General features: G+C 40.0%; 2 protein-coding genes across 3 annotated transcripts; one reads left to right on the forward strand and one right to left on the reverse strand.

The window, feature by feature from the left end:
- Positions 1-2182: 2182 nt before the first annotated feature.
- cfap36 (cilia and flagella associated protein 36) lies at positions 2183-13347 on the forward strand. Of its 2 annotated transcripts, XM_022752842.1 has the most exons (11): positions 2183-2517; positions 2913-2977; positions 3139-3240; positions 6136-6250; positions 6352-6439; positions 8670-8829; positions 10006-10111; positions 10368-10549; positions 10869-11033; positions 11573-11659; positions 12196-13347. In XM_022752842.1, exons 1-11 carry the CDS (start codon positions 2412-2414, stop codon positions 12277-12279), a joined length of 1260 nt encoding a protein of 419 aa, XP_022608563.1. In that variant the 5' UTR covers positions 2183-2411; the 3' UTR covers positions 12280-13347. The 2 variants fall into 2 exon arrangements, with proteins under 2 accessions (XP_022608563.1, XP_022608564.1); XM_022752843.1 differs by lacking the exon at positions 11573-11659.
- Positions 13348-13814: 467 nt separating this feature from the next.
- ppp4r3b (protein phosphatase 4 regulatory subunit 3B) lies at positions 13815-24050 on the reverse strand. Its single transcript, XM_022752844.1, has 16 exons — positions 23598-24050; positions 22939-22994; positions 22289-22387; positions 21280-21903; positions 20554-20631; positions 19871-19987; positions 19628-19744; positions 18698-18829; positions 18329-18431; positions 18187-18228; positions 17620-17778; positions 17196-17365; positions 16945-17084; positions 16655-16800; positions 16427-16566; positions 13815-16197 (listed from the first exon to the last, which is right to left on the reverse strand). Exons 1-16 carry the CDS (start codon positions 23737-23739, stop codon positions 16093-16095), a joined length of 2370 nt encoding a protein of 789 aa, XP_022608565.1. The 5' UTR covers positions 23740-24050; the 3' UTR covers positions 13815-16092.
- Between the last annotated feature and the right edge of the window lie 222 nt (positions 24051-24272).

The raw sequence follows: 24272 nt of genomic DNA on the forward strand, positions 1-24272 counted from the left end.
AATCACACAAACAGTTATGAACACAGTATATTAAACTTGTGACCACCCCCACCGTCACGGTATAACCTGTGACATCATTGATGCAAGAGCATAAAACAGGGAAGTGTTTGACTACCTCCCCTTTTAGAACTGCTGAAGTCCAAGGTGAGTATAGGGGACAAAGATGCTCACATTAAACCAATGAAGTCAGTACACAGTGCCAGTAACATTAGCTGATCATTTTTATAAATTTAATAGTAAGATAAAATTAAAACATGTCAAGTACCATTGGCTACTAATTTGTGGGCTAGGTTAGCATGAAGCTAAGTAATACAGTGCCAAGTTTAATCGGGCATTATAAGGCTATAATTAGCTTCTAAACTTCTAAGATATGGACACTGTAAGACTAGCATTAGCTTCTACTTTTTGAAATTTCAAGGGTAGCATTAGCTTACCTTTGGACATTAGGCTAACATAAGCTGCACACCTTTGGGCCTTACAATTACAAAGGTAGCCTTAGCTTCTCATAACCTCTGAATATTGCAAGGCTAGCTTTAGCTACTAACTCTTGAACACAGGGTAGCATTAAGCTACATTTCACAGTAACATCAGCTGCTCACTTTTATAAATACATTTTAAAAACTGTAATGAGTTATTTTGATAACTGGTGTAAATAAATAATAATAAAGTTATTCTTATTTTTTAAATCAAACAATAATGTTCTGGCTTGTAATTGAATGAAATAGGCCTATAATAACATTTTACAGTTCAATATGCATTTTCATATAACTATTAAGTATTCACAAAGGAATTAGATTCTTTTCATTACCTTAAAATATTTCCCTGTTTCCTTCACTTGCATCCTGTTGTCGTGTCTCAGTCCCTCCCACAAAAGAAGAGATGCAACATCCTTTTCTTCGACCTATCATCTGTGGCAACATCAGTGCCCAATGATGACAGTACAGCTGGATCACTGCTGGATCAGCTGTCAGTCTGCAGGTGTTAAGAGCTTTTTGTACCTTGAAGTTTAATTGCATAGATAAAATGACACACAATATCCAAATAATGATAGTACAGCCAGTGCAGCATTGTAGTGAAGTCATCCAACATGACAAAAGTGACATATCATAAATAAACTGGTTGTCAGCAGTTGCACATATATTAAAAAACTGTATTTTGTATTTATACTGTGAACACATCCATCAAACTACACTTTGTGAAGTTACTGCTCAGACACTGAAAGCTAATGAGCCAACAAAGCTTTTTTTTATTTGTATCTGCATTTATTGATGGTCTGTTTGTAAATGCATTATGTAATTATCCAATTTATGAATATCTCCTTATGTTATTTATATGTTTTAGTGAGAGTGGAAAATATGTAAATATCTCAAGTCAAAATATTTCTACGCACAGGGATTTTCAACCTGATTGTAAAAGATGTTTAACTAAAATGTTTTTACAGCTGAAAGACAACAGACTCTTCCTCTCTCTGACTATAAGACTATAAGATGTGGTGTCCAATCACTAAAAGATCTCTAATGAGGGTGTGTGTCGGTCTGATAAAGATAGACAGACAGAAAAGCAGCTTTACACACTTTGCCACCACTGTTGACATTAGCCTAATAACCATGTGTTGCTTTCCTTGTATATTATGTACATTTATGCATATTAACTTGTTTTGGCAGAAAATTTGTAAAATCTCATTAAATGCACATTTAATAATTGTCATATAATATCCCATTGTTGTGTTTTTTTGTTATTATCATTACCATTCCACCACAAAGGGGAAGCCTAAAACTATTGCACAGTACTATGTCCCAAACTGGATTCTCATTTTGCATGGCGGGCTACTGTATATATAGAAATAACATGCTGCTTCAAAGACAAAATTGATACAGTGATAGTGATACTCACTGGTTGTTAGAATTTTAGACAATTGTGTTATGAGTGACAAGGTGTAGCCCTACCCTGTGTTTGAATGTGAGATTAACTGTTGCGCTGAGCTGCAAATTGGCAGAGACAACTGTATAAACTGTGTTCAAAAAGTCGACTTAGAAATAGAGAAAAAACTAAAAACAGCATGGTAGCAGCAGTGATCCTGAGGCTGGTACCTGTCTGGACCATGGATGTATGGTCTGGACTCAAGCAGCAGCGCACTGACGTAACAGTTACCTTAGCAACCGATTAGGCGTCACCACTCTGCTGCAAATTCATGAGTGCGCAATTCTACTCGGAGACAGTCCAGTCAAGAGAGGACAAGCAGCCACCGAGTCGCGCTATGGGGACTAGTTTATGAGGGACAATAAACCAAATGTCTCTTCCCGTCTGTTTGGGCTGTGTGTGTTCGTGCTGTAGCGGAGCTGGACGTGCCCACCTGAAGAAGTTCGCTGTGCGGGTGCTGTTGTTGCTAACGTGACCCAGCAGCAGCCAACATGGCTGAGGATGACAGTGAATGGGTTGTTGAGAGCATCGTTGGCTACCTAGGAAGTCCCGAATGGGTCATTCCTGTCACGGATTTTATGGAGAACAAATGCACAGGTAAAAACAAGTTACCTACCATGTTCAGTCTTGAATATCTACCTCTATCGTACTTTTCTGTAGCCTTTCTGTACCGTTAGCGCGGTGGCTAAGCTAACGCTAACTTGAGATTGCGATGTTATTGTTGACGTAGTTATGTTTGTAATATCTGATATTTTACCACCTGACGTGATACTTAACCTATTACGCGTCCTTGTTGTGAGCTAATCAGTGTTTCAGAACATTTGTCTACAAATGACAGGTGAGGATAAAGGTAGCATGTCATATCATAGTAAAAGTAATGTTCAGCAAGACCACTATGGAAGTAAGTAACGTTGGGCAAGGCCACTATGGAAATACGTTATTTCAAGTTATTTCCTTCTATAAATGCTGCATTAATTTGGCCTTTTTTTCAGTTTTTGATGACGAAGATGAAAATAAGTTATCATATACAGAAATCCATCAGCAGTATAAGAAATTGGTGAGTACATTCTTTTATCTGCATTCGTCAAACATGTCAAATGATAGACGTTCATTTTCAAGTGACCTGTTTCATGCATTGCCTCATCAACATTACTAATGAACAGTTTTATATTGCTGATTCATCAAAATGAAATTATGTTAACTGCTTTGTTTTTGTAGGTGGAGAAGCTGTTAGAGAATTACATGCAGGAGGTTGGCATCAATGAGCAGCAATTTCTGGATGCATGCACCTCTCCTTTTGCCAAGTCCAAACCTCTGCAGGTATCCCTGTTTGCATACCACTGTCAGCCTGCCAGTTAACCTGAGAGAATCAAGGATGGGATTTGCTTACATAAGCCCAGCTATGCTGCTTTTCACCTGGTGCCAAAACATAGCTAGTTTCTGTCTCTCCCTTATCCATCTATCCATTAGATATTAGCTGATGAATCAGCAAAATGAGAATCCAGTTTGTGACATACAGTACTGTTCAAAAGTTTTAGACACTAAAAGTAAAGTGGAGGATTCTTTCAAAAATAATGCCATCTATAGTTTTTATTTATCTTTATACAAAATTCAGTAAAATAATGAAATCAATAGTTGGTCTGACGATCTTTGCTTGCACCCAGTTTTTTAAGGTACTAGGTTCTAAGCATCTTGGAGAACTTGTCACAATTCTTCTGTAGATTAAGGGTGTTTCAGTGTCTTCTGTTTCTTCAGGTAATCACAGAATTACTCCATGATGTTGAGATCAGGGCTCCGTAGTGGCCATACCATCTGTTTGCAGGACCCCTTGTTCTTTTTGTTGCCTAAGATAGTTCTGGATGTGTATTTTGGTTGTTGTCATCTTGCAGTATGAATTTGGGACCAATCAAACATCTCCCTGATGGTATTGTGTTATGGATAACAATATTAACATCTAAATTGTGCAAAACTTTAGCACAGTACTGTAACCTACAAACAAATTATGTTTTTATCCTAAACTAAATTTATATCAAGTGCAAGGATTTTGTTAGACTGAAGTGTATTACCCAAACAGTGTCCTGACTGGATATTACACTAAGTAGAGTGCAAGAAGGTCATCAGCAAACAGGTGGACTCCTTCCCTCAGTAATTATCAAGTCTGGTGTTGGTGCCCAGTGGCCTACTCATGTTTGTTGTTCAGGTGCAACTGGGCACACGTACCAAAAATGCATTTCCACAACTGAGTGTGCATGTGTTTTTCAAGTCTGTTCGCCCAAGCTGTTTGAGACAACAGCTTGCAAGATAACGTGAATATTTTAAAAGTATATTATATACCGGAGTAGGAATTTTAAGATAATATTAGTTACAGTTTAAAATTCTACTGTCTATTCATAGATTTTCCTTGGCACTGATCAATAATGTGGCTGTGCCAGATTGGCAGAAATGGAGATTTGGACTCAGGATACTTGGATCTCATTAATTACCCCTGAGATAAGTCTGCAAAGCAGGTGAAAATCTTCTAATACAAAGATTAACTGTTGCAGTAGTCGCATTTCACAGCAAGCAGAGGTTTTGTCTGGTGTGTTAGTCTAACCATGCAATTTTAAACTAAAACAGTTTTAGTTGATATGAGATACTGTTGTTCATGCTGTTGCCACTTTTGACATTTTACTCAAATGTTGCAGTTGTCCTTATGGCAGACTATACACAAATGTTTTGGAATAATTGACAAGGTGCCTAAATCTAATGCAGAATCAGCCCTCCAGTGCACCCATGCAAAAATAAAACAGTAGTTCAAATGCTTTGTTTTGCTAAGTTCACTTTTGTGTCCTGTATGGCAGAGGTCCCAGAAAACAAACTTTGTCAAGCTCTGCAGTAAAAAATGTAATTTACCTTTATTAATTGAAAACACACTTCAATACCCATCATGGATGCAAGATTTTTTTTTCTGTAATACTGCAATGCAGCAGCAGCAAATTAGTTCTCACTATCTCACACTGGCAGAGTATGTACCACATCTATAATCATATTTTTCATAGGGTTTGGCTGGTGCGGTTTATGTAGCAATAGAATATTGAAAACAAAAAATTATGTCAAAATTATTTTTTACATTAGCTGTGTGAAATTATAATGATATAGCAGAAACATGGTCATATCTCAGACTGTTTTTCTGCATAACTCCGGTCTGCTTGTTTAGTTGTTCAGTTACTTTGTATAGGCTAATATGAGAAGTCCAGCACATAGCATTGTATCTTCACTGAATATTTTTTCTTTTTAGAGCATCCACACTGATTAGAGGAGAGGACCTGACTTTCAGTTGTAGTCAACTGGGATGCAGTAGACAGATGGAGTACAGTGAGATGCAGAGGCATGTGTTACAGTGTCATATCTCTTAAAACTTATCTTCTGTGGCTGACTGCATCTTTTCTGAGATTAAGTTATTCAGAGAATCAGGATACACTGTGGGTTTGAGCTTCAGGCAGAAACAGTGCGGGATAAGAGAGACTGACAAAAGGAAATGGTGAGGATGAGAAAGTGATAGAGAGAAGCTGAGCATGGAGACTGAGACGCTGGTGACCCAGTTGAATTGTATTAAGAACGCTGAACGTGTATTAGAGGTGGGTCAGTAAGACTTGCCATGCTTAGATGGGGGCCAGAGCTTTGCATACAGACAGGAAGCTAATGTGAAAGATTAGGCCTAAGTACTTCTCTGTTTACGGACAGAGCTTAATTTTTGAAGGAACCGGAATCAAGTGTCTACCATGCTAGACGTACAGTACATCCTGTTCTGATCTGTTGGAGGCTAACGGGGAAATGATACCCTTATATGAACAATGGATATTTATCATTTATTCTTCATGGCTTAGAATTAGCTTATCTCATGTAGCCAGACATCAAAGTCACATCTTGAAAAATTCAAATACCTCAGTGAGACAGAAGGTTTGGCCAACAGAATAAGTAAAATACCAAAACAATATCTAATATTTAAATAAACTGGTCTTTAATTTACTTGATAACGACTGGCATCAACATAACGTATATTATGTTCAACCTATATCAGCACTCATGTGCTTGTGTATATGTGGCTGTGTATACTGGCCCATTCTCTACAGTGTCAGGTGCTTCTTTCTGCCTAGTTGTAATGCCTGTCATTCATCATTATCTTGTGGGTTTTGTGATTTATCATGGTCTCATGTAGTTGTTTTTGTTGTGCAGTCAGTGTTCCAGCCAGTTCTGGCTACAGATGACTTCCAAATGTTTCGTTCACTGATGGTCCAGAAGAACATGGAGCTGCAGCTTCAAGCCCTCAGGGTCATTAAAGAAAGAAACGGTAGGCTTGATTAACACACATACATTCACCCAATCACACTCACAAACAGGAAAACACTACTTATAAAGCTGCAAGTAATATGCTTATGCTTATGTGTGTAGGGGCCCTCCCAGAGTGTCTGACTGATGGTGTGGATGTGATGACAGAGTTGCAGCAGGAAGAGATGAAAATCCTGCAGGAGGTTCTCAAGTAAGTCACTTGTTCTCTCTCTCCTCCTTTCTGTCTCATTCTCTCTCAGACACACACACACACACACACACACACACACAAAAGGGAATTAAAGGGTTATCCTAAACACAAAAAGTCTTTGCAGTGTCTTTAATTTCTTTGATATGCTTTGACATTTTGACTTGAATCGTTTCCATTGAAGTTGACATTGAGCGTGGATGAACGATACATACAGTATTTAGAATCAAAGAAATACTTTGATCCCATGAACTGTAGATGTGTGATGTTATGGGTGGTTAGCTAATAATCTTATCTTCATGTGCCTTGACGTTTTACTTTCTCAATTCTGAGAGAAAGCATGAAAATCAGCAGTGTGAGACTGCAATCACTGACAGTTTTTATGTAAAATGTCAAGTGTTTTCTCTTTATTCGTTTAGGCTGAAATATCACAATTACCTTAACATGGAAACCTAGTCTTTAAGACACCTTCTACTTTAAGTCAATAAATGTGTATTTATTTAATTTTCTTTAACTAATTAATTAATTCAGTCATTTAATTAGTTTTTTCTTCATTATACTGTTCTGATATGTCCACATCTTCGTTCAGTGCCCATTGCCCATATGTGCCCAGGTTTATAGAATCTCCCACTGCTGCTCTCTAATGGGATTTTGCCAGTGGCAGCCTCACCAACTAGAACATACTGAGTCTAATAGGACCGCAGTTAAGCTCCTTATGGTTCAGCTAATTTAGGTTGGAGGGATTGACACTAAACAAGCAACTGAGAAAATAGTGTTTTCATCCCCTTTGTCTTACCGGGGGAACCTTGGCTACTTATCAACACTGCATTAGCCAGCATTTCCTGCCTTCCAGATCTCCGCTGGATTCAGTTCATTTCAATCTGATCTGAACCCAGTTTGGACAAACTTTTACACCGACAAATTTTTCTTTTCAAGTTTGGTTGTTGTGTTCTGACATATATTTTCTGACAACATATACTATCAATACAATACTTTTGTGCAACTGACTTCCCATCAAACACATGATTGCACCATGAAGGAATTGTTTTCCTTTCCTTTCCGCCAATTGCAACTACAATAATAACATACCTTGAGAATCTTAATGTGAGTAAATGTTGTCTGTGATGGAGCAGAATGACCAATCTCAGACAAGTCTGCAAATTGACTTTCATTCTATACTGACATGAATGAAAGCCAGTGGTTTGGTGAGAAAACTTAATGCAATGGAAGAAGAACCTTCTAGAGCACAGCAGTCTCAGGTCTGTTTGACTGAGCTGAATTTGTCTCTTGCCCGCTGCACTGTGGTTAGAGTACCATTAGAATAAAACAGGTCAATAACAGTTTTAGGCTTGATTGACAGTCCAAATATATTGCTGTGCTATCACTATCTCAGTCAGTCCTTTTGGATGCTATAAAAATCTTTACAGGATTTCTGACAAAGCACAGTCACAGTAACAGCTGAAATGACTATGATCAAAATGCTGAAATGCAACTATACTGTCATTTATTCAGTATCGTTATAGTGTGCATTTCTGTGTGCAAACAATTTTAGACAAATTCTGATTGATACATGACACAAATCAGTATCTTTTCATTAGTCTCATATGGCTATAATTGGATAATTGTGAGCACTTCTGAAAAGGCCGTCATAAAGTCACCATCACAGAGAGTGATCATCATGCTGGTGTTTCCTTTCATGATGATGATCGTCATGATGATCCTTTGAAGCTTTTCTTAGAACAGTGAAATGATAAACCATCCTATTCTCACTCTTTTACATGGCCTCTGTATACCTATCTGTATACCGCCTGGTAAATGTTTCGCGGAAGTCTCACCTAAGGCAATTAAAGTTGTTAAATAAATTAAATTAAAGGATCTGTGTGTGGTTCCCCGGTGATGCCTGTGAGCAAGCTAGGCCATGGAACGTGGAAATCCCTGATGTCCATGTCTTATTCTAGTATCTAGTCCATTCGTGCCATTTGCCAAAAGCTAAACGGACAATAGAGCCAATTTAACTCTAGATTAACAAGGCTATTATCACACCTTGGTTACTAAACATACCCTGAAACAGTCCAAAGGGGCTCTTGAATAGTCTGTAGCAGGACCAGTTACAGGATTTGCAGAAGAAATTACTTTTGGAATAATTTATTCATAGTGAAAGTTCAAACAATTAGCTCTGGGAAACTGGTAAAATTAGACACTTTCTTTTTCTCTCCTGCTACTCTGTCCTCAGAAAATCAAAAGAAGAGTATGATGAGGAAATGTCCAGGAGGCTACTGTTAGAGGAAGAGGTTGGTTCCACCTCCAGCGGCTGCTCTGATAAGCCAATGGTAGAGAGCAGCGAAGCCCTGATTACCAGCTCTGCTCCCAGCCAGCAACGCAATATTGCCAAGGTAAGGCATCAATGAGCTGCATGTGCCACATAAGACCTGCTGACCAGCCAAACTGTGGAATCTCATGTGAGCTCTGAGGCTTTTTGTGCAAGCTGCACCAACAACAACTTTGATCCAGACTTTTTGCATGTAGTGCCTGATGCTATCAATGCTTAATGGTTTTTGCCAACATGTTTTTCCCCTTAAAGCCCCATGTCATTTAACATGACACTGTCTCCAATGTGCTGTTTATTCCATGCAAAGGCCAAAGTTGAGGGGAATGGTGACAACAGCAGCAGCAGTAATGGTCACCTCACACCACTATTGAACGGAAATACTAAATTAAATCTGGTAACTGAACCCCCTCCATGTAGTATCACTTTAATCGGTGACCAGACAATACATTTTCTGTCCAATCTGAGGATGCATTAATACCATTTCAGTTGTATCTGTGAAGGCTAACACTCAGTGAAAGTGATAAATGTGAAACTGAATATATTTGAATTGGGTAGAAATTGAAGTTCTTTTTGTGAGATGTTTGTGGTGGTAGGTCTACTCTTGTTAACATGTAAGAATCTGGGATTTTCTTTGATACCAAAATGTAGTCTGTGGTCTGCTTGTATTGGCATGGCATTCAAATCCTAGGTATCAGTGCATCCTGAGGGCACAAGGAAACTTGTCTGTTTCATAGTCTGTGTAGTGGATTGGTCATGTAGTAGCTTTGTCGTTTTAAAGCCTGTAAATTAGGTTGCACATGTAGTATCAATGGAATAGAAATGTTTGCTGACTGTAGGGTGACTAGGAAGTGTTGCATTTTACAAGCCATTAACAATTTGATGTGAAACATTGTCTTTAGATATCCAGGTAATTTAAATGCACATACTGAGTTAATCAACAGGCAGGATCTCTCCTGACCACTTTGTAACCAATCAGAGCTTAACTTTCACATGACCAAAAGTGTAAAGTGTCAGGGTCAGGTATCAGCAAAAGAAGAGAAAGTATCAAGTCAATTGGAAAATATGGCTTGTGTTTTTCAGTATCCAGAAAATCTTCTACACTGGTGTCTACAAACCGAGGACTGTATATGGTGTTGTAGCATCTGCTTTCCATTATTAGCATGCTGCAATAGCGCGCTGAATTTGATACAGTGTTTGTGTCATCTGTACAACATTAATGCCTGTGGTTACCTCCCTCCAGGTCAACGGCAACCCGGTCAGAAAAGAAGAAGGGAAGACAGCTGCCCCTAGAGGTGGAGATGAGAAAAGTGCAGCTAAGAGCAAGTCCTCGGCTAAACCTATACCAGGTAAATCAGATGAGCAGCAACTCTGAACTATTCTTCTATTTGTCTTACTAAATCTCCCCGCCACAGTTAGCTGCTTTACTAATTTTATTTAAATCTTGGGTTCAAAACCTCATTAACTCCAAACAATGTATAGTGAGGCTAAATTATTAGTGTTTACTACACTATTCACATATTTTTATACTATTGTGTCATTTACCAATCAACCTGAGAGAGCTACAAGCTACCAAGCTGATTCATACTGTACATGTGTGTTCAGATTGTGGCAGTAACAGTGGGGAGTCCAGAGTCCTTCCAGCAGTGAGAGCTCCAGTAAAGCCCAGTGAGCCCTCCGTCAGCAACAGTGCTCATACCAAGGAACAGAGCAACAGCAGCAAGCCTGTAGCCGAGACGTGGCTGGAGGAGGCACACAGGGAGGCTGGCTTCTCTAAGCCATATACTGTGAGTCTGTGAGCCTGCTGCATACACTACATCATCTTTGATATGCAGTATTCCCCATGTGATTTATTCTGCAGAGTGTCATACACATGATAAACTGTAGAAAATAAGGATGCTTAATCTGGGTGGTATGGGGGTTTTAACAGCTCCCACCTCACTGTTGTTATTTTTTAATACATTTAGTAGTAAACTAAAACATCAACAGTGAGCTGGGAGGAAATCCCACCAACTCTGTCATCTTAATTATTTTGAAATTTTTGGAACAGAGTTAACTGGGCAAGATTCCTGCTCCTGTTTCACCCTCACCTCTTCTTCCCTCCAGGAGTTGTCAGTGTCACAACAGGAGCAGCTCCAGCAGAGGGCAGCGTATCTTCGTCAGCAGCGGGACAAGCTGCATGCACTGAAGAAAGAGCAGCAGAAAACCAAGCAGACAGCCACACCAGGAGAGGCACCTACCAGCCCCACACCAGCACCGACCACCACCCCGGTAAATACAGCCTGTTCCTGCCCTCATTCCTTATACCTCTCTTCACAAAAAGGTCAGAGGTCAGGGTTAAATACCCGACACTTTGACACACTGAATAGCTGTTGAAACAGGGACCGGAAAACCAGTTCAAGGACACACAGTGAGCAAATAATGGCTTTGAGTGCAAGAAATGTAATGATGAGGCCTCATTACAATGTTCTTGATGTTAGACATAATTCAAATGTATTTTCACTCATATTGGCTCATTTGAGAAGTCATCATCTGTACTGTTAATTTCAATTTGTCACTGGCTGTTAATTTTGTCTCAGTAACCACACTGATCAGATTGTCCCAGGACCTAACAATTTATATGTAATATTCAGTTCAATTTTAATTTTGGTCATAACGTTAGTTCTTGTTTAATTCTTTATTTCACCCAATTTTCTTTAACCCACATTTTACACCTGATTTTTCTCTCTTTTTCCTCCTCCTGACTTTTTTTATTGGGTTCTTGTCCTTCACTCCCCTCTGTCTGTATCTGACCTGGTCTGGCCTGTCAGGAGGCAGTGGGGCAGTCCCAGAGGAATGGGGCCTGTACCCCTCCTCTTCCTCCAGCACAACACTCTGCTAACTCCTCCAAACAGAAGGTGATCCATCAGTTGCCTCTGCCTGATGTGAACACTTGTACTCATTCACAGCTAATGTGTTTTGCTCTGGTTTTGCTTTGTAGTGCTGTCTCTCCTTTGTTTCTGTTGAACTCGGTCGGAAGTCCTCCATGTACAGAAAAGGAATAGTCTGCACTCTGAGCTCTTCTACTCAAGTTAATTGCTCATTAAAGCCAAAAAGTGAGAGAACGAGGTGTCATTTACATTGTGGATTGAAATCGGACCCACTGAAAAGATATTATGTTTAAGGTCTTGAATTGAAAGTTTTACTAATATTTTATTATGTGATACCACTTTGAAAATCCTGAAATACAGGTATAGCATAGCTGCGTTTCCAACCCCAGCTGCTTTCATTTAGTTGTCTAGTAAATACCTGTAGACACGTGTGCTGTGTTGTAATTTAGTAGTCTTTCTCTGTGCCTTTTCACCCTCCCAAGATTTTGTCTGAAGCCGCCAGTGGTGGTTATGTTATCTATCAGGTTGTTAACCTGACTGAATGGTATGGTCTCTTTCCGCAGGAGATATCTGCCGAGGAAAGAAAGAAGCTGCAGAAGAGAAAACATCTGGCTGACAAGCTGAAAGAGGAAGTGATCAAGAAATAACTTCCCCTCCAACTGCAGTATTCTCACTTATATCCTATCTCTTTACTCTGTTAATCAAACACATGGCTTCCTTTACACTGCCTCCTTCAGACAAATAATCCACTTTCCATGACACATTTCAGGGTTTTTCCCAAAGAAACTAAAAGTAGAGATCTTCCTTCTTCTGAGTTCTTGTCATGGCTGTCTACAGATGAAACAGGGGCATCTTCTTTTAAATTTTGGATGTACCACTGTGTGGCAGTCTGCACTCATACCAGGCTACTCAAGTGTTCTAAGGTCTGTTAGATAATTACAACTGTTTGACCAAGAAAGTTCAGAAAATGTCAGGCAAACTGAAACGCACACAGACCAGTCAGGCAATATGCTGCCAATATTAGGAGGCTTCAGTGGAAAACCCAGACACTTTACGTTACTAGATGCCTGTGTCCAAATCACTCCATATTTGTGGAATAAGTGAACGCCATTTACTTTGATGACATCTTGGAATGTCCAAATTGTAAGTGCTAAAGTTTTAGACTAAATAATGTCCTCAAATGGTCCCACATTGGAATAAAAACATTTTCATGTTATGCATTTAAAATGTCATAAATGGGCCATGTGGTGAAACTGACTCAACACTGGGCACAAATGGCATGGAGTTATGTCAGTGAGTTAAGCATTAATGTGGGGAAAGACTCAATTGGGTGAGTTTTCAATTAAGTTCAATTCAAAGGGGCTTTATTGGAATGGGAAACTGTCCTATGTTGAAGTGAACGTTAGCTAGCTCAAGTATACAGTCTTGTTTTCCACTGTCGTTAGCATTCCCAGAGCGAAAACACTGTAGCAGCTCATCCTAGTCAAAGAGCACTGTGGAAATTGCATGGATGTAAATCGTCATGATGAGCACACTGTAATGTGTTCTTAAAGGGGCCAAGACAACAGTGTGTCGCTTGCTACGGAGGAATGCCATATTTATCTTCAAATCTGCAGTCTTCACTTTTAAGCAATCAGGATGCACCAGTTTCTATGTAATATTGTTATCAGGTATGCTGTTTAATAAATCACATTTTATAGAAAAGACCTGGATTCCAGACTTTGAATGTATAAAAACTGTGAAGCTAGTCTGTTGACAAGTGGTCAGTCAGTGGGTAGTTGGTCTCAGACTGATCTGCTATTTGAATCTGCAAAAGAGCCAAATGTGATGCATTTTATCAGAAATTATATCATGTGTGTGAAAACACTTTCCTGAGTACAGGATATAGTGTGTATGAATCATCTTATAGAAACAAAAAGGTCAAAAAACTTCATGTCCTTTCCGTAGAATAATTTACAACAGCAAAAGACTTCAAAATAATCTACAAACTATTTCAAGAATGCCAATATCCTCAAAGAAACGGTGTAAACAGTTCTTATGTATAGTTTTACTAAGAGTCAAATTTGTGAGATTTGATCAAATACAACCTTCTTGACTCAAGGGAACAGCTGAGAATCAATCAGAAATTTTGTAGTTCCAATTGCCAAATCAGTAAATTACTGAAACAAAGCTCGATTCACAATTTCAATGTCAGGGTCACATTTAATTTCAAAACTTATCAAATTCATACAAATGTTAAGAATGGATAGTGGTAGTAAATGCACTTGGTACAAATTCATCAAGGGAGCGCATAAACAGTCATTGTTTGGCGACACTAACAAACAGGAGGAAAGACAATTTACTGCTCGTGTACTGCTGAACTCCTGAAAAGCACATTGGCAATAACAATGATTTTACTTGTGCTCCTACCGTGCTGCTTGTGATTTGATTCAAATGTTGTAGATAAAAGTCTGATCTAGCATTTTTAGCAAGTTTTGAGTCCCTTCATCTGCCTCTCAGTGTGCTTGTTGTGAGACCAGGAGAGGATTCAACATGGGAAATGTTTCGACCTGACACTGAAATGTCTCATTGTCCCTCCGACATTGTCAAACTTATGTTGTGTCAGAAAGCCACCTGAACAACACTGTTTGATTCAAAAACTGCACTGCATCAACTCTGGGGTTAAATCATATTTATCATAACTAATAAAAACAGCTCATCCATTCATAAAGTTTGAATTAAAAACTGTAAGAAAAAAGGTTTCCTTCAACATATTTTCAATCTAGTTTTTGTGGACAGGCCAAAGAAAACTTGAAATTAGACATGAACTGTGGAACAAAGCTGAGTGCATCTGACCTGGATCTGATCATTGTAGTCCTTCAAACCTGGATTAAAAAGCCCCTGGCACCTCAAGCCCCTTATAACTCACTAGAATCATTCTCCATTCAATTATAAAGGTGAGATGTTTCACCAGCTAGCAGTGTTACAGCACACAGAGAAGGTGGGCTTTTTGTTTCTGATGCAAATTGAACTCTGAACCTGAGATCTGTCTGAGAGGAGGGTGCCAAGACTTGAACCTCCTCAAACAAAAGTGTGCACTAAATCTACTTGTAAGCACACCAACAGCTCAGGTTTTTCACCCAGTTCAAACAAAAAACTGGGCTACGTGTGCATCATAATGGGTCCACTTAATTCTGAAATCCACTAAAATACAAAACTCAAGACATTCTCAAAATGTTGGCTGCAAAAATGACTTTACTGCAGTTTTAATGTTATTTTTAAAACCAGCATTTTACATTGAATCAAATGAACTGGACTGAAAGGGTGAACAGTGACCCCACCTTTTTGTGCAACAACAACAAAAAAAATACACAGGTCGGTAGGTATCTCTCTCCCCTTTCAAAATCATATCAGGGGCAAATGATTAAAAAGAAAAAAAAACATCTGTACAGTACTTTTTAACAAAGTCATGAAATACAGGATTTCTGGCTAACGCAGTCCTGTGTGTGAGACATTGTGTGTTGTGTTTTTCGTGTGTGCCTTGGCCAAACAGATGCCATGGCTTTTGAAGGTTTGAGTCCTGCTCCTCTGGATCTAAGCCTCATTACTGCTGAGTTTTCATCCTGGTACATTTTGTCATTTGTCACCTCCCTTGTCTCTCGATGTTTTAATTCTTCCACATTGCCTAGATCCCTCTATCCCCAACAGAAGTGAACAGTTCTGTGGCAGGGCAGCGCACACACACTGCTTCAGCCAGTCAAGCTTTCTATAACTATGACGGCTAGTCCTGCTAGCCTGACTGGCCTGCTGAACAGTACGTACACTGGCTGGTTGTGTTCTGGCTTCCTCTCTCTCTGGAGCTCACTGGTTCGGGTTCGAGAAGGATGGAAGGGAGAGTTCAAATGAGGACGTGTGAGGGTTCCTGTGGGGTTGCTGTAGTACCGCAGCTTCCTTGCTACTGTTGCTATAGCAACAGAGCAGAGTTGGGAACCGCCTTGGCACTGATTTCCACCGCAGCCTCTCTGGTCGGTATGTAGGATGGAGGATGAGGAGGGGAATTTTGTTCAGAAAGAACAGAGATAAAAGAACATGTTCAGAAAGAGGTGAGCACTGGGAAAGCAGGAGAGTGTAATGAAAGAGGAGGGATGCATTTGCAAAGGGTCACAAGGAAGAAAGGAGGTTTTGGGATCCCCTGGAGGAGGCTGTTGGTACAAGGAAGAGGAAAAATCAACGGGCTGAGGGAACAGACTGATCTGTCTTTCTTTCCAGTAAAAGAGAAGCTCTCCCTCTCCTTCCGCTGAGGGAGAAAGAGGAGCAGAGATCAGGAGGGAGTGAGTGAGGTGGGAGCTCGTCTTTGCCCGTCTCCTCAGTGAGACTGACGGGTGGCACAGGCAGGCCAAGGACCAATGAGACGACCAGAGGAGGGAGGATGGGAGGGACTCAGTGTCCGTCCACCACGACCAAATAGAGGACAATTAGCCTTAAGAGCTTAGACGGGGCCGCTTCCTCGGAGACTGCTCTTCCTCCTCATCTTCTTCCTCTTCATCCTCATCATCAGGGTAGTCCACCAAACCAACCAGAGCAGTCTAAGAGAAACAACAAAAACACACACTGATAGTTGCTTGTTGAGCCCAATCTCAAGTGTGTGTCTGCCCTTCTTCTGCAGTGTTGAAGGACAGCTTTGTCAACACTAGAAACATGCTGTGGAACAAACTTCTGTTTCTGGTCTATGTTAAAACAAATTCTGTTTCAGTCTTTACACACACAGAACAGTTTTTAAAGACTTCTACAGCTTGACAGTGGCAACAACATTACCTTCACTACTGGTGTGGCAGGAAGAGCAACTGTTTTGACAGAGGAAGCTGAACTGTTGTTTGGAGTGACGGCTGGTGAGGAAGGTGGGATTACAGCAGCTTTCCCATTGTTGTTGGCACCATTAGCTCCGTTGGCAGCTCCTGCAGTAACAGAGACTGTAAATATCATGTTGTAATCCGAGGAAAACGTTTCCAGAAAGATACATACAATAGTACAAGTGCAGCTTACCTTTTTTTGCTTCCATGTACTTGCCATAGCTGTCAGAGAAGTCATCCTCCATCCTCTTCTCAACAGCCTCTCCATCATCATCGTCGTCATCGTCATTGAACCACAACTCCTCGTCCTCATCCAATGACCGTGCATCTCTGCGATATCTACCAGGGAAAAAAAGCTGCTTTGATGTACAGTTTTCTACTGAAAAATGTGATGAAATCGTGTCGGGGAACAGTGCGAACTGGGAATATTTATAAAGATCACTGCACTGATTTGACCTTTGTGTGTTCACTCAGTCTACTGACCTATTGAGTCTCTGACTCTGCCGGTCTTTTTCCTGCTCATACCGGCCTTTCAGCCCCTTGAAAGTCTGGACGTACTCAATGGATTCAAGTGCTTTGTAGAAGTTATCCACAATGTGAGCTATGAGGGATTTGATGTCCTCCTGGCAAGAGAAGATACGGTGGAAATCACAAACAATCCACTTTGAATGTCATGTGCAAACACAATGCAAATGAAAAGTTTTTATTAAGAAAGTATTCATGTGTTTACGCACAACTTTAATGAACTCAAAGAGTTCTATGATGGCTGAGTTGAGGAGGTTGTATCGGGTGCCGTTGTCCAGCAGGGCATTGATGACAGGCTCAAACAGGTTCCCTTTGATGATGTAGCGATTGTAGTACTCATCCTTCAGACCAATGATCCTGCGCATGAAACGCAAGGCACCTTGGACAAAAAAAAATGACAACTTTGTAAACAGGAGAAGTTGTGTTTGCATTTAACTCTGAAGAAAATCAACAGTGTGTTAATTGACATGATGTGGGATCCATACAGCAGATCCACAGCTCTGGTATGGTTAAAAACCCATAAGGTTATACTTGGTAGAAGTTCATTCATTAAGTAGGATAACCAATGACCGAACATTTAAAGAAGACAAAGTAGCAGAAAGGTGTGTGTGGGTGTGTATCGGGGGGACTCACAAAGAGCAAGGAAGGTGTGCTTTGAGTTCATGAGCACCAGCACTCTCCTGAGTAGGTCTTTGTTCATGATGTAGGTCTTGATGTGATAGGTGTGGTGCTCCACACAGAAGGTCAGAAGCTCCAGGATCAGTGCCAGAAGCTGAGCTGTCTGGAAGTTATCTACACAAAAACAACAAAGCTACTTCACACCAGAACATTGCAAATACATCATACTACATTTCCCAAATTCACATTACACATAGAAAGACTCTGCCTTATAGTCCTGCCATTTTTCCAAACACAAGCCAGATAAATATTTGTTATTCAATTTAAAGCAAGTGTAATCATAGAATATACACTTGTTATATGTTATGTTACAGTCCAGTTTTATTAAACAAAACATCTATTATGATACTTTGCAACTTTGGAAATATACCTTTTTGATGGATGCAGTTGATAGAGTAATATCAAGTGAAATTAAAATGTAATGTCACTGTCTAGTACAATAATAACTTCCAGTAAACTCTGGCATGCACAACAAGATGACTTGAGCAGTTCATGGTTGATTTTGAGTTAAACAACACCCACCTGGACAGACCGGGTTGATCTTAGTCGATCCCTCCTGCAGATCTGAAAGATCCAGACACAGAATAACAGTCAAATTCTCCAACATCCATCAGTCTGAAAAACTTTATTTTTACTTTATTTTAAGCCTTTCTCCCCAGATTACCTTTTGGGTTTTTGTCATGTGCAGTGTTGGCCAGCAGAGGAGCAGTCAGGACATGCATGCAGTACTTGTAGAAGAAGCTCAGAAATTCTGTCTTCTCCGTTTTCTAAAAGGAAACAAATGACAAAAAACTTTGTCAACCTGGGTTTGCAGTGTAACATCTGGCCACAGTGCGTCTGGAAGGGAACATGATTTAGGCAGGAAATAAACTTTGGAAAATAGATCTCTTAAGTTTTAACAGTAATCCAGCTATCATTGTGTGCTTGCAAGTTTGACAGGAGTTACACAAATGATCCTGGCCTTACTCTTAATCAACACATGACTTTATAACGGCTCTATATTTAAAATCTTGTGTATGTGTGTATGTTGTACATTGGTAGAAGCCAGCATGTTCTCAGGGTCGATGAGTGTCCTGAGCAGACCCATCAGCTGGACAGCTCCTCCTAACTCTGGGTCGGAGTCACAAATCATTTGCTTGATCACGACATTTATCAGCAGAACATCCTGAAAAAAAAGGAACACACAAACATGCAATCACACACACAGTAGAAGGTCAACATTAAAGGAGAAATTCAACAAAAACATTACATGACACAGTAAAGCGACCCTTACCCTGCTGGAAGGAAATTTATTTCACAGAGAGATTTAACTACACTTTCAGATCAAACCAAGTTAAGGGCCTCTTATCCTTGTCTGGGTGTGACCCCGTGTTAAAGTACTAAAAATGACCTGACCCCAGAAATTTGGCAAGTTGTCAAGTGCGAAGCTGCCTTAGCTGCAGGACGGTGGTGTCAGGTTTTCATTAAAATTTTACAAAAAGGCAATTTTGAATTGCTGCTTTAGATATAAGAAAGTTTGTGCCGACATGTATGCTTACTTAGTTTTTCATTTTAAAAATGTGCCCTACTGATCCTCTTGGACCCTTCACTGAATTGAATTTCTTCAAATGCATAGTTTAGTGTTTCTCTGACAGTTGTGGGGTTCTTGTCCATCCACTATTTGTATAGTAAAGTGTATTATAAAGTGTCTACAAGCACACATGATAACAAAGCCCATTTGATAATTAGATTTCACCTCAATCATTAAATGCTTGGAAAGAGCATCACTGGAAGTACATGATAGGGCAGCGCATGATTTAAATATTGTGCTCAACGATTCCTTTTGACACAACAATACTGTGCTATGTAGAACATTTTTCAAAATTGTAGAATTTTATAATGCCAGTCCTGGTCTGAACCAAACTACAGCCTTGAATCTTAAAAGTGCAGGAATGCATGATGACAGTGATGTTAAGATGCTTACGTCGTCTGTCTGCTGTGGTTCCTGCATGACAAACTCCCTGACCATGGAAGGGCTGAATTCCACCAGGTAAGAGAAGATGTCTGTAGCTGCTGCTCTCACCTGTAGGTCATCCATTCCCTGAGCAGGAGAAAAATAAAAGTTGAAGATATAGATAGAAGGAAATTTTAACACTTAAACAATCTTTTCCCTAATCAAGCATTCGTAGACAATATACTAACAGTTTTAAATATTCATATAACATACCATGACTATTTCAAGAGCAGGTAAAATGCCTAGATTTGCCAGAGTTTTGAAGAAAGCATCTCTGTTCTGTGGTTGCAACGTTTGTGAAAAAGCACAGAACTCCTTGACAAAGTTCACCTGAAGAGAAAAAAAGAAAAAAAAAAAAAAAAAAGAAAGATATGGGGGTTATTCAGTATTTGACACATGAATGCAAGCCATTAAAGGTCAATAACAAAAACACTATCTCCAAGCATTGATTCAGTTGTGATATTTTACAACAGTGGGAATCATTTCTGGTTCAGTCTCAAACACTCCATTTCAGGATGCAAAGGTTTTCCAATATTGAAAAAAAATGAAAACTGCATGGAAATGATTCTTTCCCTATTTCACCCTCAGTGAGAGTCTACAGTGTACAATGAATAACATTGCCAATATTGTTGTATTACAAGTCAGTAGACACAGAGATAATTTACATCAAATTCATTATAGAAAATCTTGCAAAAAAAGTCAATGAATATTTAGCTACTGCAAAAGAAATGGCTTTACAGACAGCAGGATTAATCCATAAAACAAGAACATAACACTGTGCACATCTCACTCTCACAGCAATGAGAGCCAACATTACAAGAAATATTAAAATACAGTCCAACCTTTAGGTTTCTACATTTTACCAAATAAAATATTGGGACAATTGTTTGACTTACAAGCTCTCTCCTTTTACTGTCCTCTGTGGCATCATCTGTGAGCTGTGCAAAGACCTCTGTTAGGAATTTCTCGTCCTCCTGCGGCACAGAAAAACAGGGTTAAGGGATCAAGACAGTGAAGAAACAAAACACGAAGAAACAAAAGAGGACTACAAAACTTAATCTTGAACAGTTTGTACTCAAGTTTTTCTGAAGCAAGAATCACAAAAGTGCACTGTCCTAACAACACCGAGAGAAACCCATGACTCTTAGAGACAGCCACTTCACTTCTCATTAGCCCTGAAATATGACTATTGGATGCCCAACACTTGACAATGAAATGGATGGGCTGGCACTGTTTGAGATGGGACTTTGCATTATGACAATTACTGTATGGTTTTTATTCAATTTTTAATGGGTCAATCCTCACATTACAAAACATGATACACAGACACGTCTTCACTTGTGGACAAAACTACCATAAAAAGTCTCCTGAGCTGCACTGTGTATGAAAACATTTACAGGTAGATTATAACGTTTTTTAATGATTGAAAGTCAGTTGTTCATTTATCATTAGGTGAGTTATGTAATTGTCTTGAATCGCAGTGAGGGCGGGCACTCTGGCATTTGTGATCTACTGTATGTGCAGAAATGTTCATCTTGCAATGAAATTTTTAATCTGGAAAAAAAAAATACAATAAATTGGGCCTAAAAGGTTAATACACATTACCTGGTTTGGATCCTTACCTGCAACATGCTGACAATTTCCACCTTGTTGAAGAAGATGAAGGAGGTGAGTGTGGACAGGAAGTTCTCTTCGAAGACAGATGGCGTGGGCAGGATGATGTCCTGAATGTACTGCACTCGGTAGGTCTGGTGGATCTTCTGCCGAAGCTCAGAGTCCGTGATAGGGATCACCTCCTTAAACTTTGCCGTCTTGGTCAAGAATTCCCGGTGCCGTTTAGGCTGAACCAGCGCTGGGTCATACTCAAGGCAGCCCACCACATCCATGATACAGTCGTCAGAGAACATCACTTCAAAGAGGGCTGCTTTATTGAGGAACAACACACCCCGGACAATCTCATAGAGGTGATGTAGGCCCTCTCTGTTGTCCAGATCCTCACATACTCTGAAGAGACCCAGGAGTTTCTTGATGTAGCCTTCGCTCATCAAGGCCAGAGCAAGTTTTTCCCTCCGGATTGGCGAAGACAGGACAGAGGTAACCAGGTCAGCGATCTCCTCCAGTCGGCTTAGCTCGCAAGGAGGGAGCTCTACAAGGTGGCTTGTCTCTGGAATCTCCTCAAAGCGCTCCTCCTCTGACTCATCAATAGGGTCCTGGGTGATGTCCAGGGCAGGGTCTTTGCCTTGAACCTGAGCAATAAATAGTCAGTAGATGTGAAATGAAGAATTAACAAAAAGCATCAATGTACTGCCTCTTTCCCTCTGTAATAGTCTCAATAAAATTTTAGCACCAGCAAACCAGCACCACTTTTGCATGTGCTGTTGTTTTTCAGCTGCTCCCATGAGGGATTGCCACAGCAGATCACCATCCTCATGTTTGATTTGACATAGGTTTTATGCCGGAAGCTCATCCTGACACAGCATCGGTTCAGGGGAGCAGGGCATCAAACCGCCAACCCAAGAATCAGCGACCAACCAGCTATACTACCTGAGCAATCACCCACCCCCAACACTCCTGCTTGTCTACTCCCCAGTAAACAATGTATAAAACATGGTAAAACTGGATTGTCTTTACCTGACAAATCTTCTCCCAGATCTCATCACAGCCAGCCTTTTCCTGAAAACTTAGGGCAAGGTCATAGTTGTCTGCTTCTGACCAGACAATTAGTGTGTCCTGGAAAGAAGAGGAAGAAACATCAAACTGTGCACAAAGAAAACAGAATCATCAGAATTTCCGCAGGACACACTCAAACATCCTTGCAAAGCACACTTCAAAAAGAACTTGTGTTTGGTTATTAACTAAACACAAAGTTTTTCATGCCTGTAACTGTATAAACTTAAAAACAAGTACTTTAAATGATGGATGAATCCACTTTGTCTACAATATGCAGATATTTGGTTCGGATCTGTTATTTTAAGCCATGTGGTAAGTTTCTATATGAAATTCTTTTGCCAAACTGAACTGTTAAAATTATGAAAAAGCAGTTGATGGCATTGTAATTCCTCATAATGTGACCTATGTATTACTTGTTTCCAGGTTTACAATCAGAACAGGTCATGAATTTCCATCATTTGCACTTACAATAACTGTCCAGCAACAAGTCTCAATGTTGAAATGATTAAAATTGACCTCATAAATTTTTAAATTTCTGTTAATTTGAATCTAACGGGTATGTATGTGCATGTCTTTTATGGCTGATCCAGACTGAGATGGTCTATCCTTACCTGTTGTTTCTGATATGCAGTGTTCGGGCTTATCTTCGACTCCAATAGTAGTGATCCTAAAACACAAAGATTTAGGTAACTTAACTTTCGAGCTAGCGCACACGATTAAAGCAAAGATTACCAAATGATTAACTTAACAAATCCTTGGTCAATTAACGTGCATGACAGAGAGCATTTCACGCTAAGCAGATAATGTGAAAAGCTGAATAGAACAATGACGCAAAAATACAAAGTTAAAACTTACAGAACAAGGACTTCTTACCCACCGTTCGCCTATTCCAATTACTTATTTTTGTGATCTGCACATGAACACATAACGGTTTACTATCTTGGGCAATAACAAGTTTGTACGGTTAAGACTAGACTTTGAGGGCCCCCCATGCTACTGAGATCACGTCGCCTGCTCAACGAACGAACTTGCTAGCACAAGCTATTCAATATATTACTGCCTTTAACTAGAAACAACGATAATTTTGGTTGTTCCGACACACTGAAACGGTTGACTCTGAATAATGCAGCAAATTACAAGAAAGAGAGCTCAATAAGTTAACCAGGTATGCATAGTGGCCATTTGAAGGATTCTGTCGGAGCAACTAGGAGTTAGCATGCTAAGGTTAGCCAACGTAACGTCAGTGCGGCTATGCTAACTGGGCACTTACCGTCTGACTCGGCCCGAACTAATAATGTTGTTCCCTTAAGCCGTTCAACAAAGCTTGATGAAACGTGTCCGGTACCCCGATCGTCCCATTGCCGGTCTTCATTCAGCGTATATACTTTCACTCGCCGCCGAGTGTCCGACATGGTTAACCGAGTCGGAGCTAGCAGGCTAGCTAGTTGCTAACAAGCTATCACCTCACCCCGTCTACTATTTTCCTACCCTCGACCTGTTAACTTTGTTTCCACCCGCATGTTACAAAACATGCACGTCTAAGTTAAGTTCGCTATAACAATAAAATATGCCAGTAGCAATTTCATAAAAACATTACGTTTACGATGTGAAAAAAACTCAACAGGAGGCTTAATATCAAACTGTAAATTCACACAGAGCACAACAACTCCAACGGCCTCCTTGCTAACGTCCACAGACCGCCATCTTGTAATCCGATCTTGTGTTCTTTTTCTTCCTCGACGTCAATCAAGCGCTCACTGCTGCGGGGTCTCCCCCTTCGAGCGTTATCATCCAATGGTAGAGCCGCAGAGACACAAATTCAATGCGCCACCTACAGGCGGGAAAAGTAACAGCAGAAGCTGTTAACTGCAGATGTAGACTGAACTGAGCTGTTTTTTTTAATGACAATACAGTTCTATACTAACTACTTAGTCAAAAAAAAGAC

Source organism: Seriola dumerili, unplaced genomic scaffold (assembly GCF_002260705.1).
Source record: "Seriola dumerili isolate Sdu_G_001 unplaced genomic scaffold, Sdu_1.0 BDQW01000187.1, whole genome shotgun sequence".
NCBI lineage: Eukaryota > Metazoa > Chordata > Actinopteri > Carangiformes > Carangidae > Seriola > Seriola dumerili.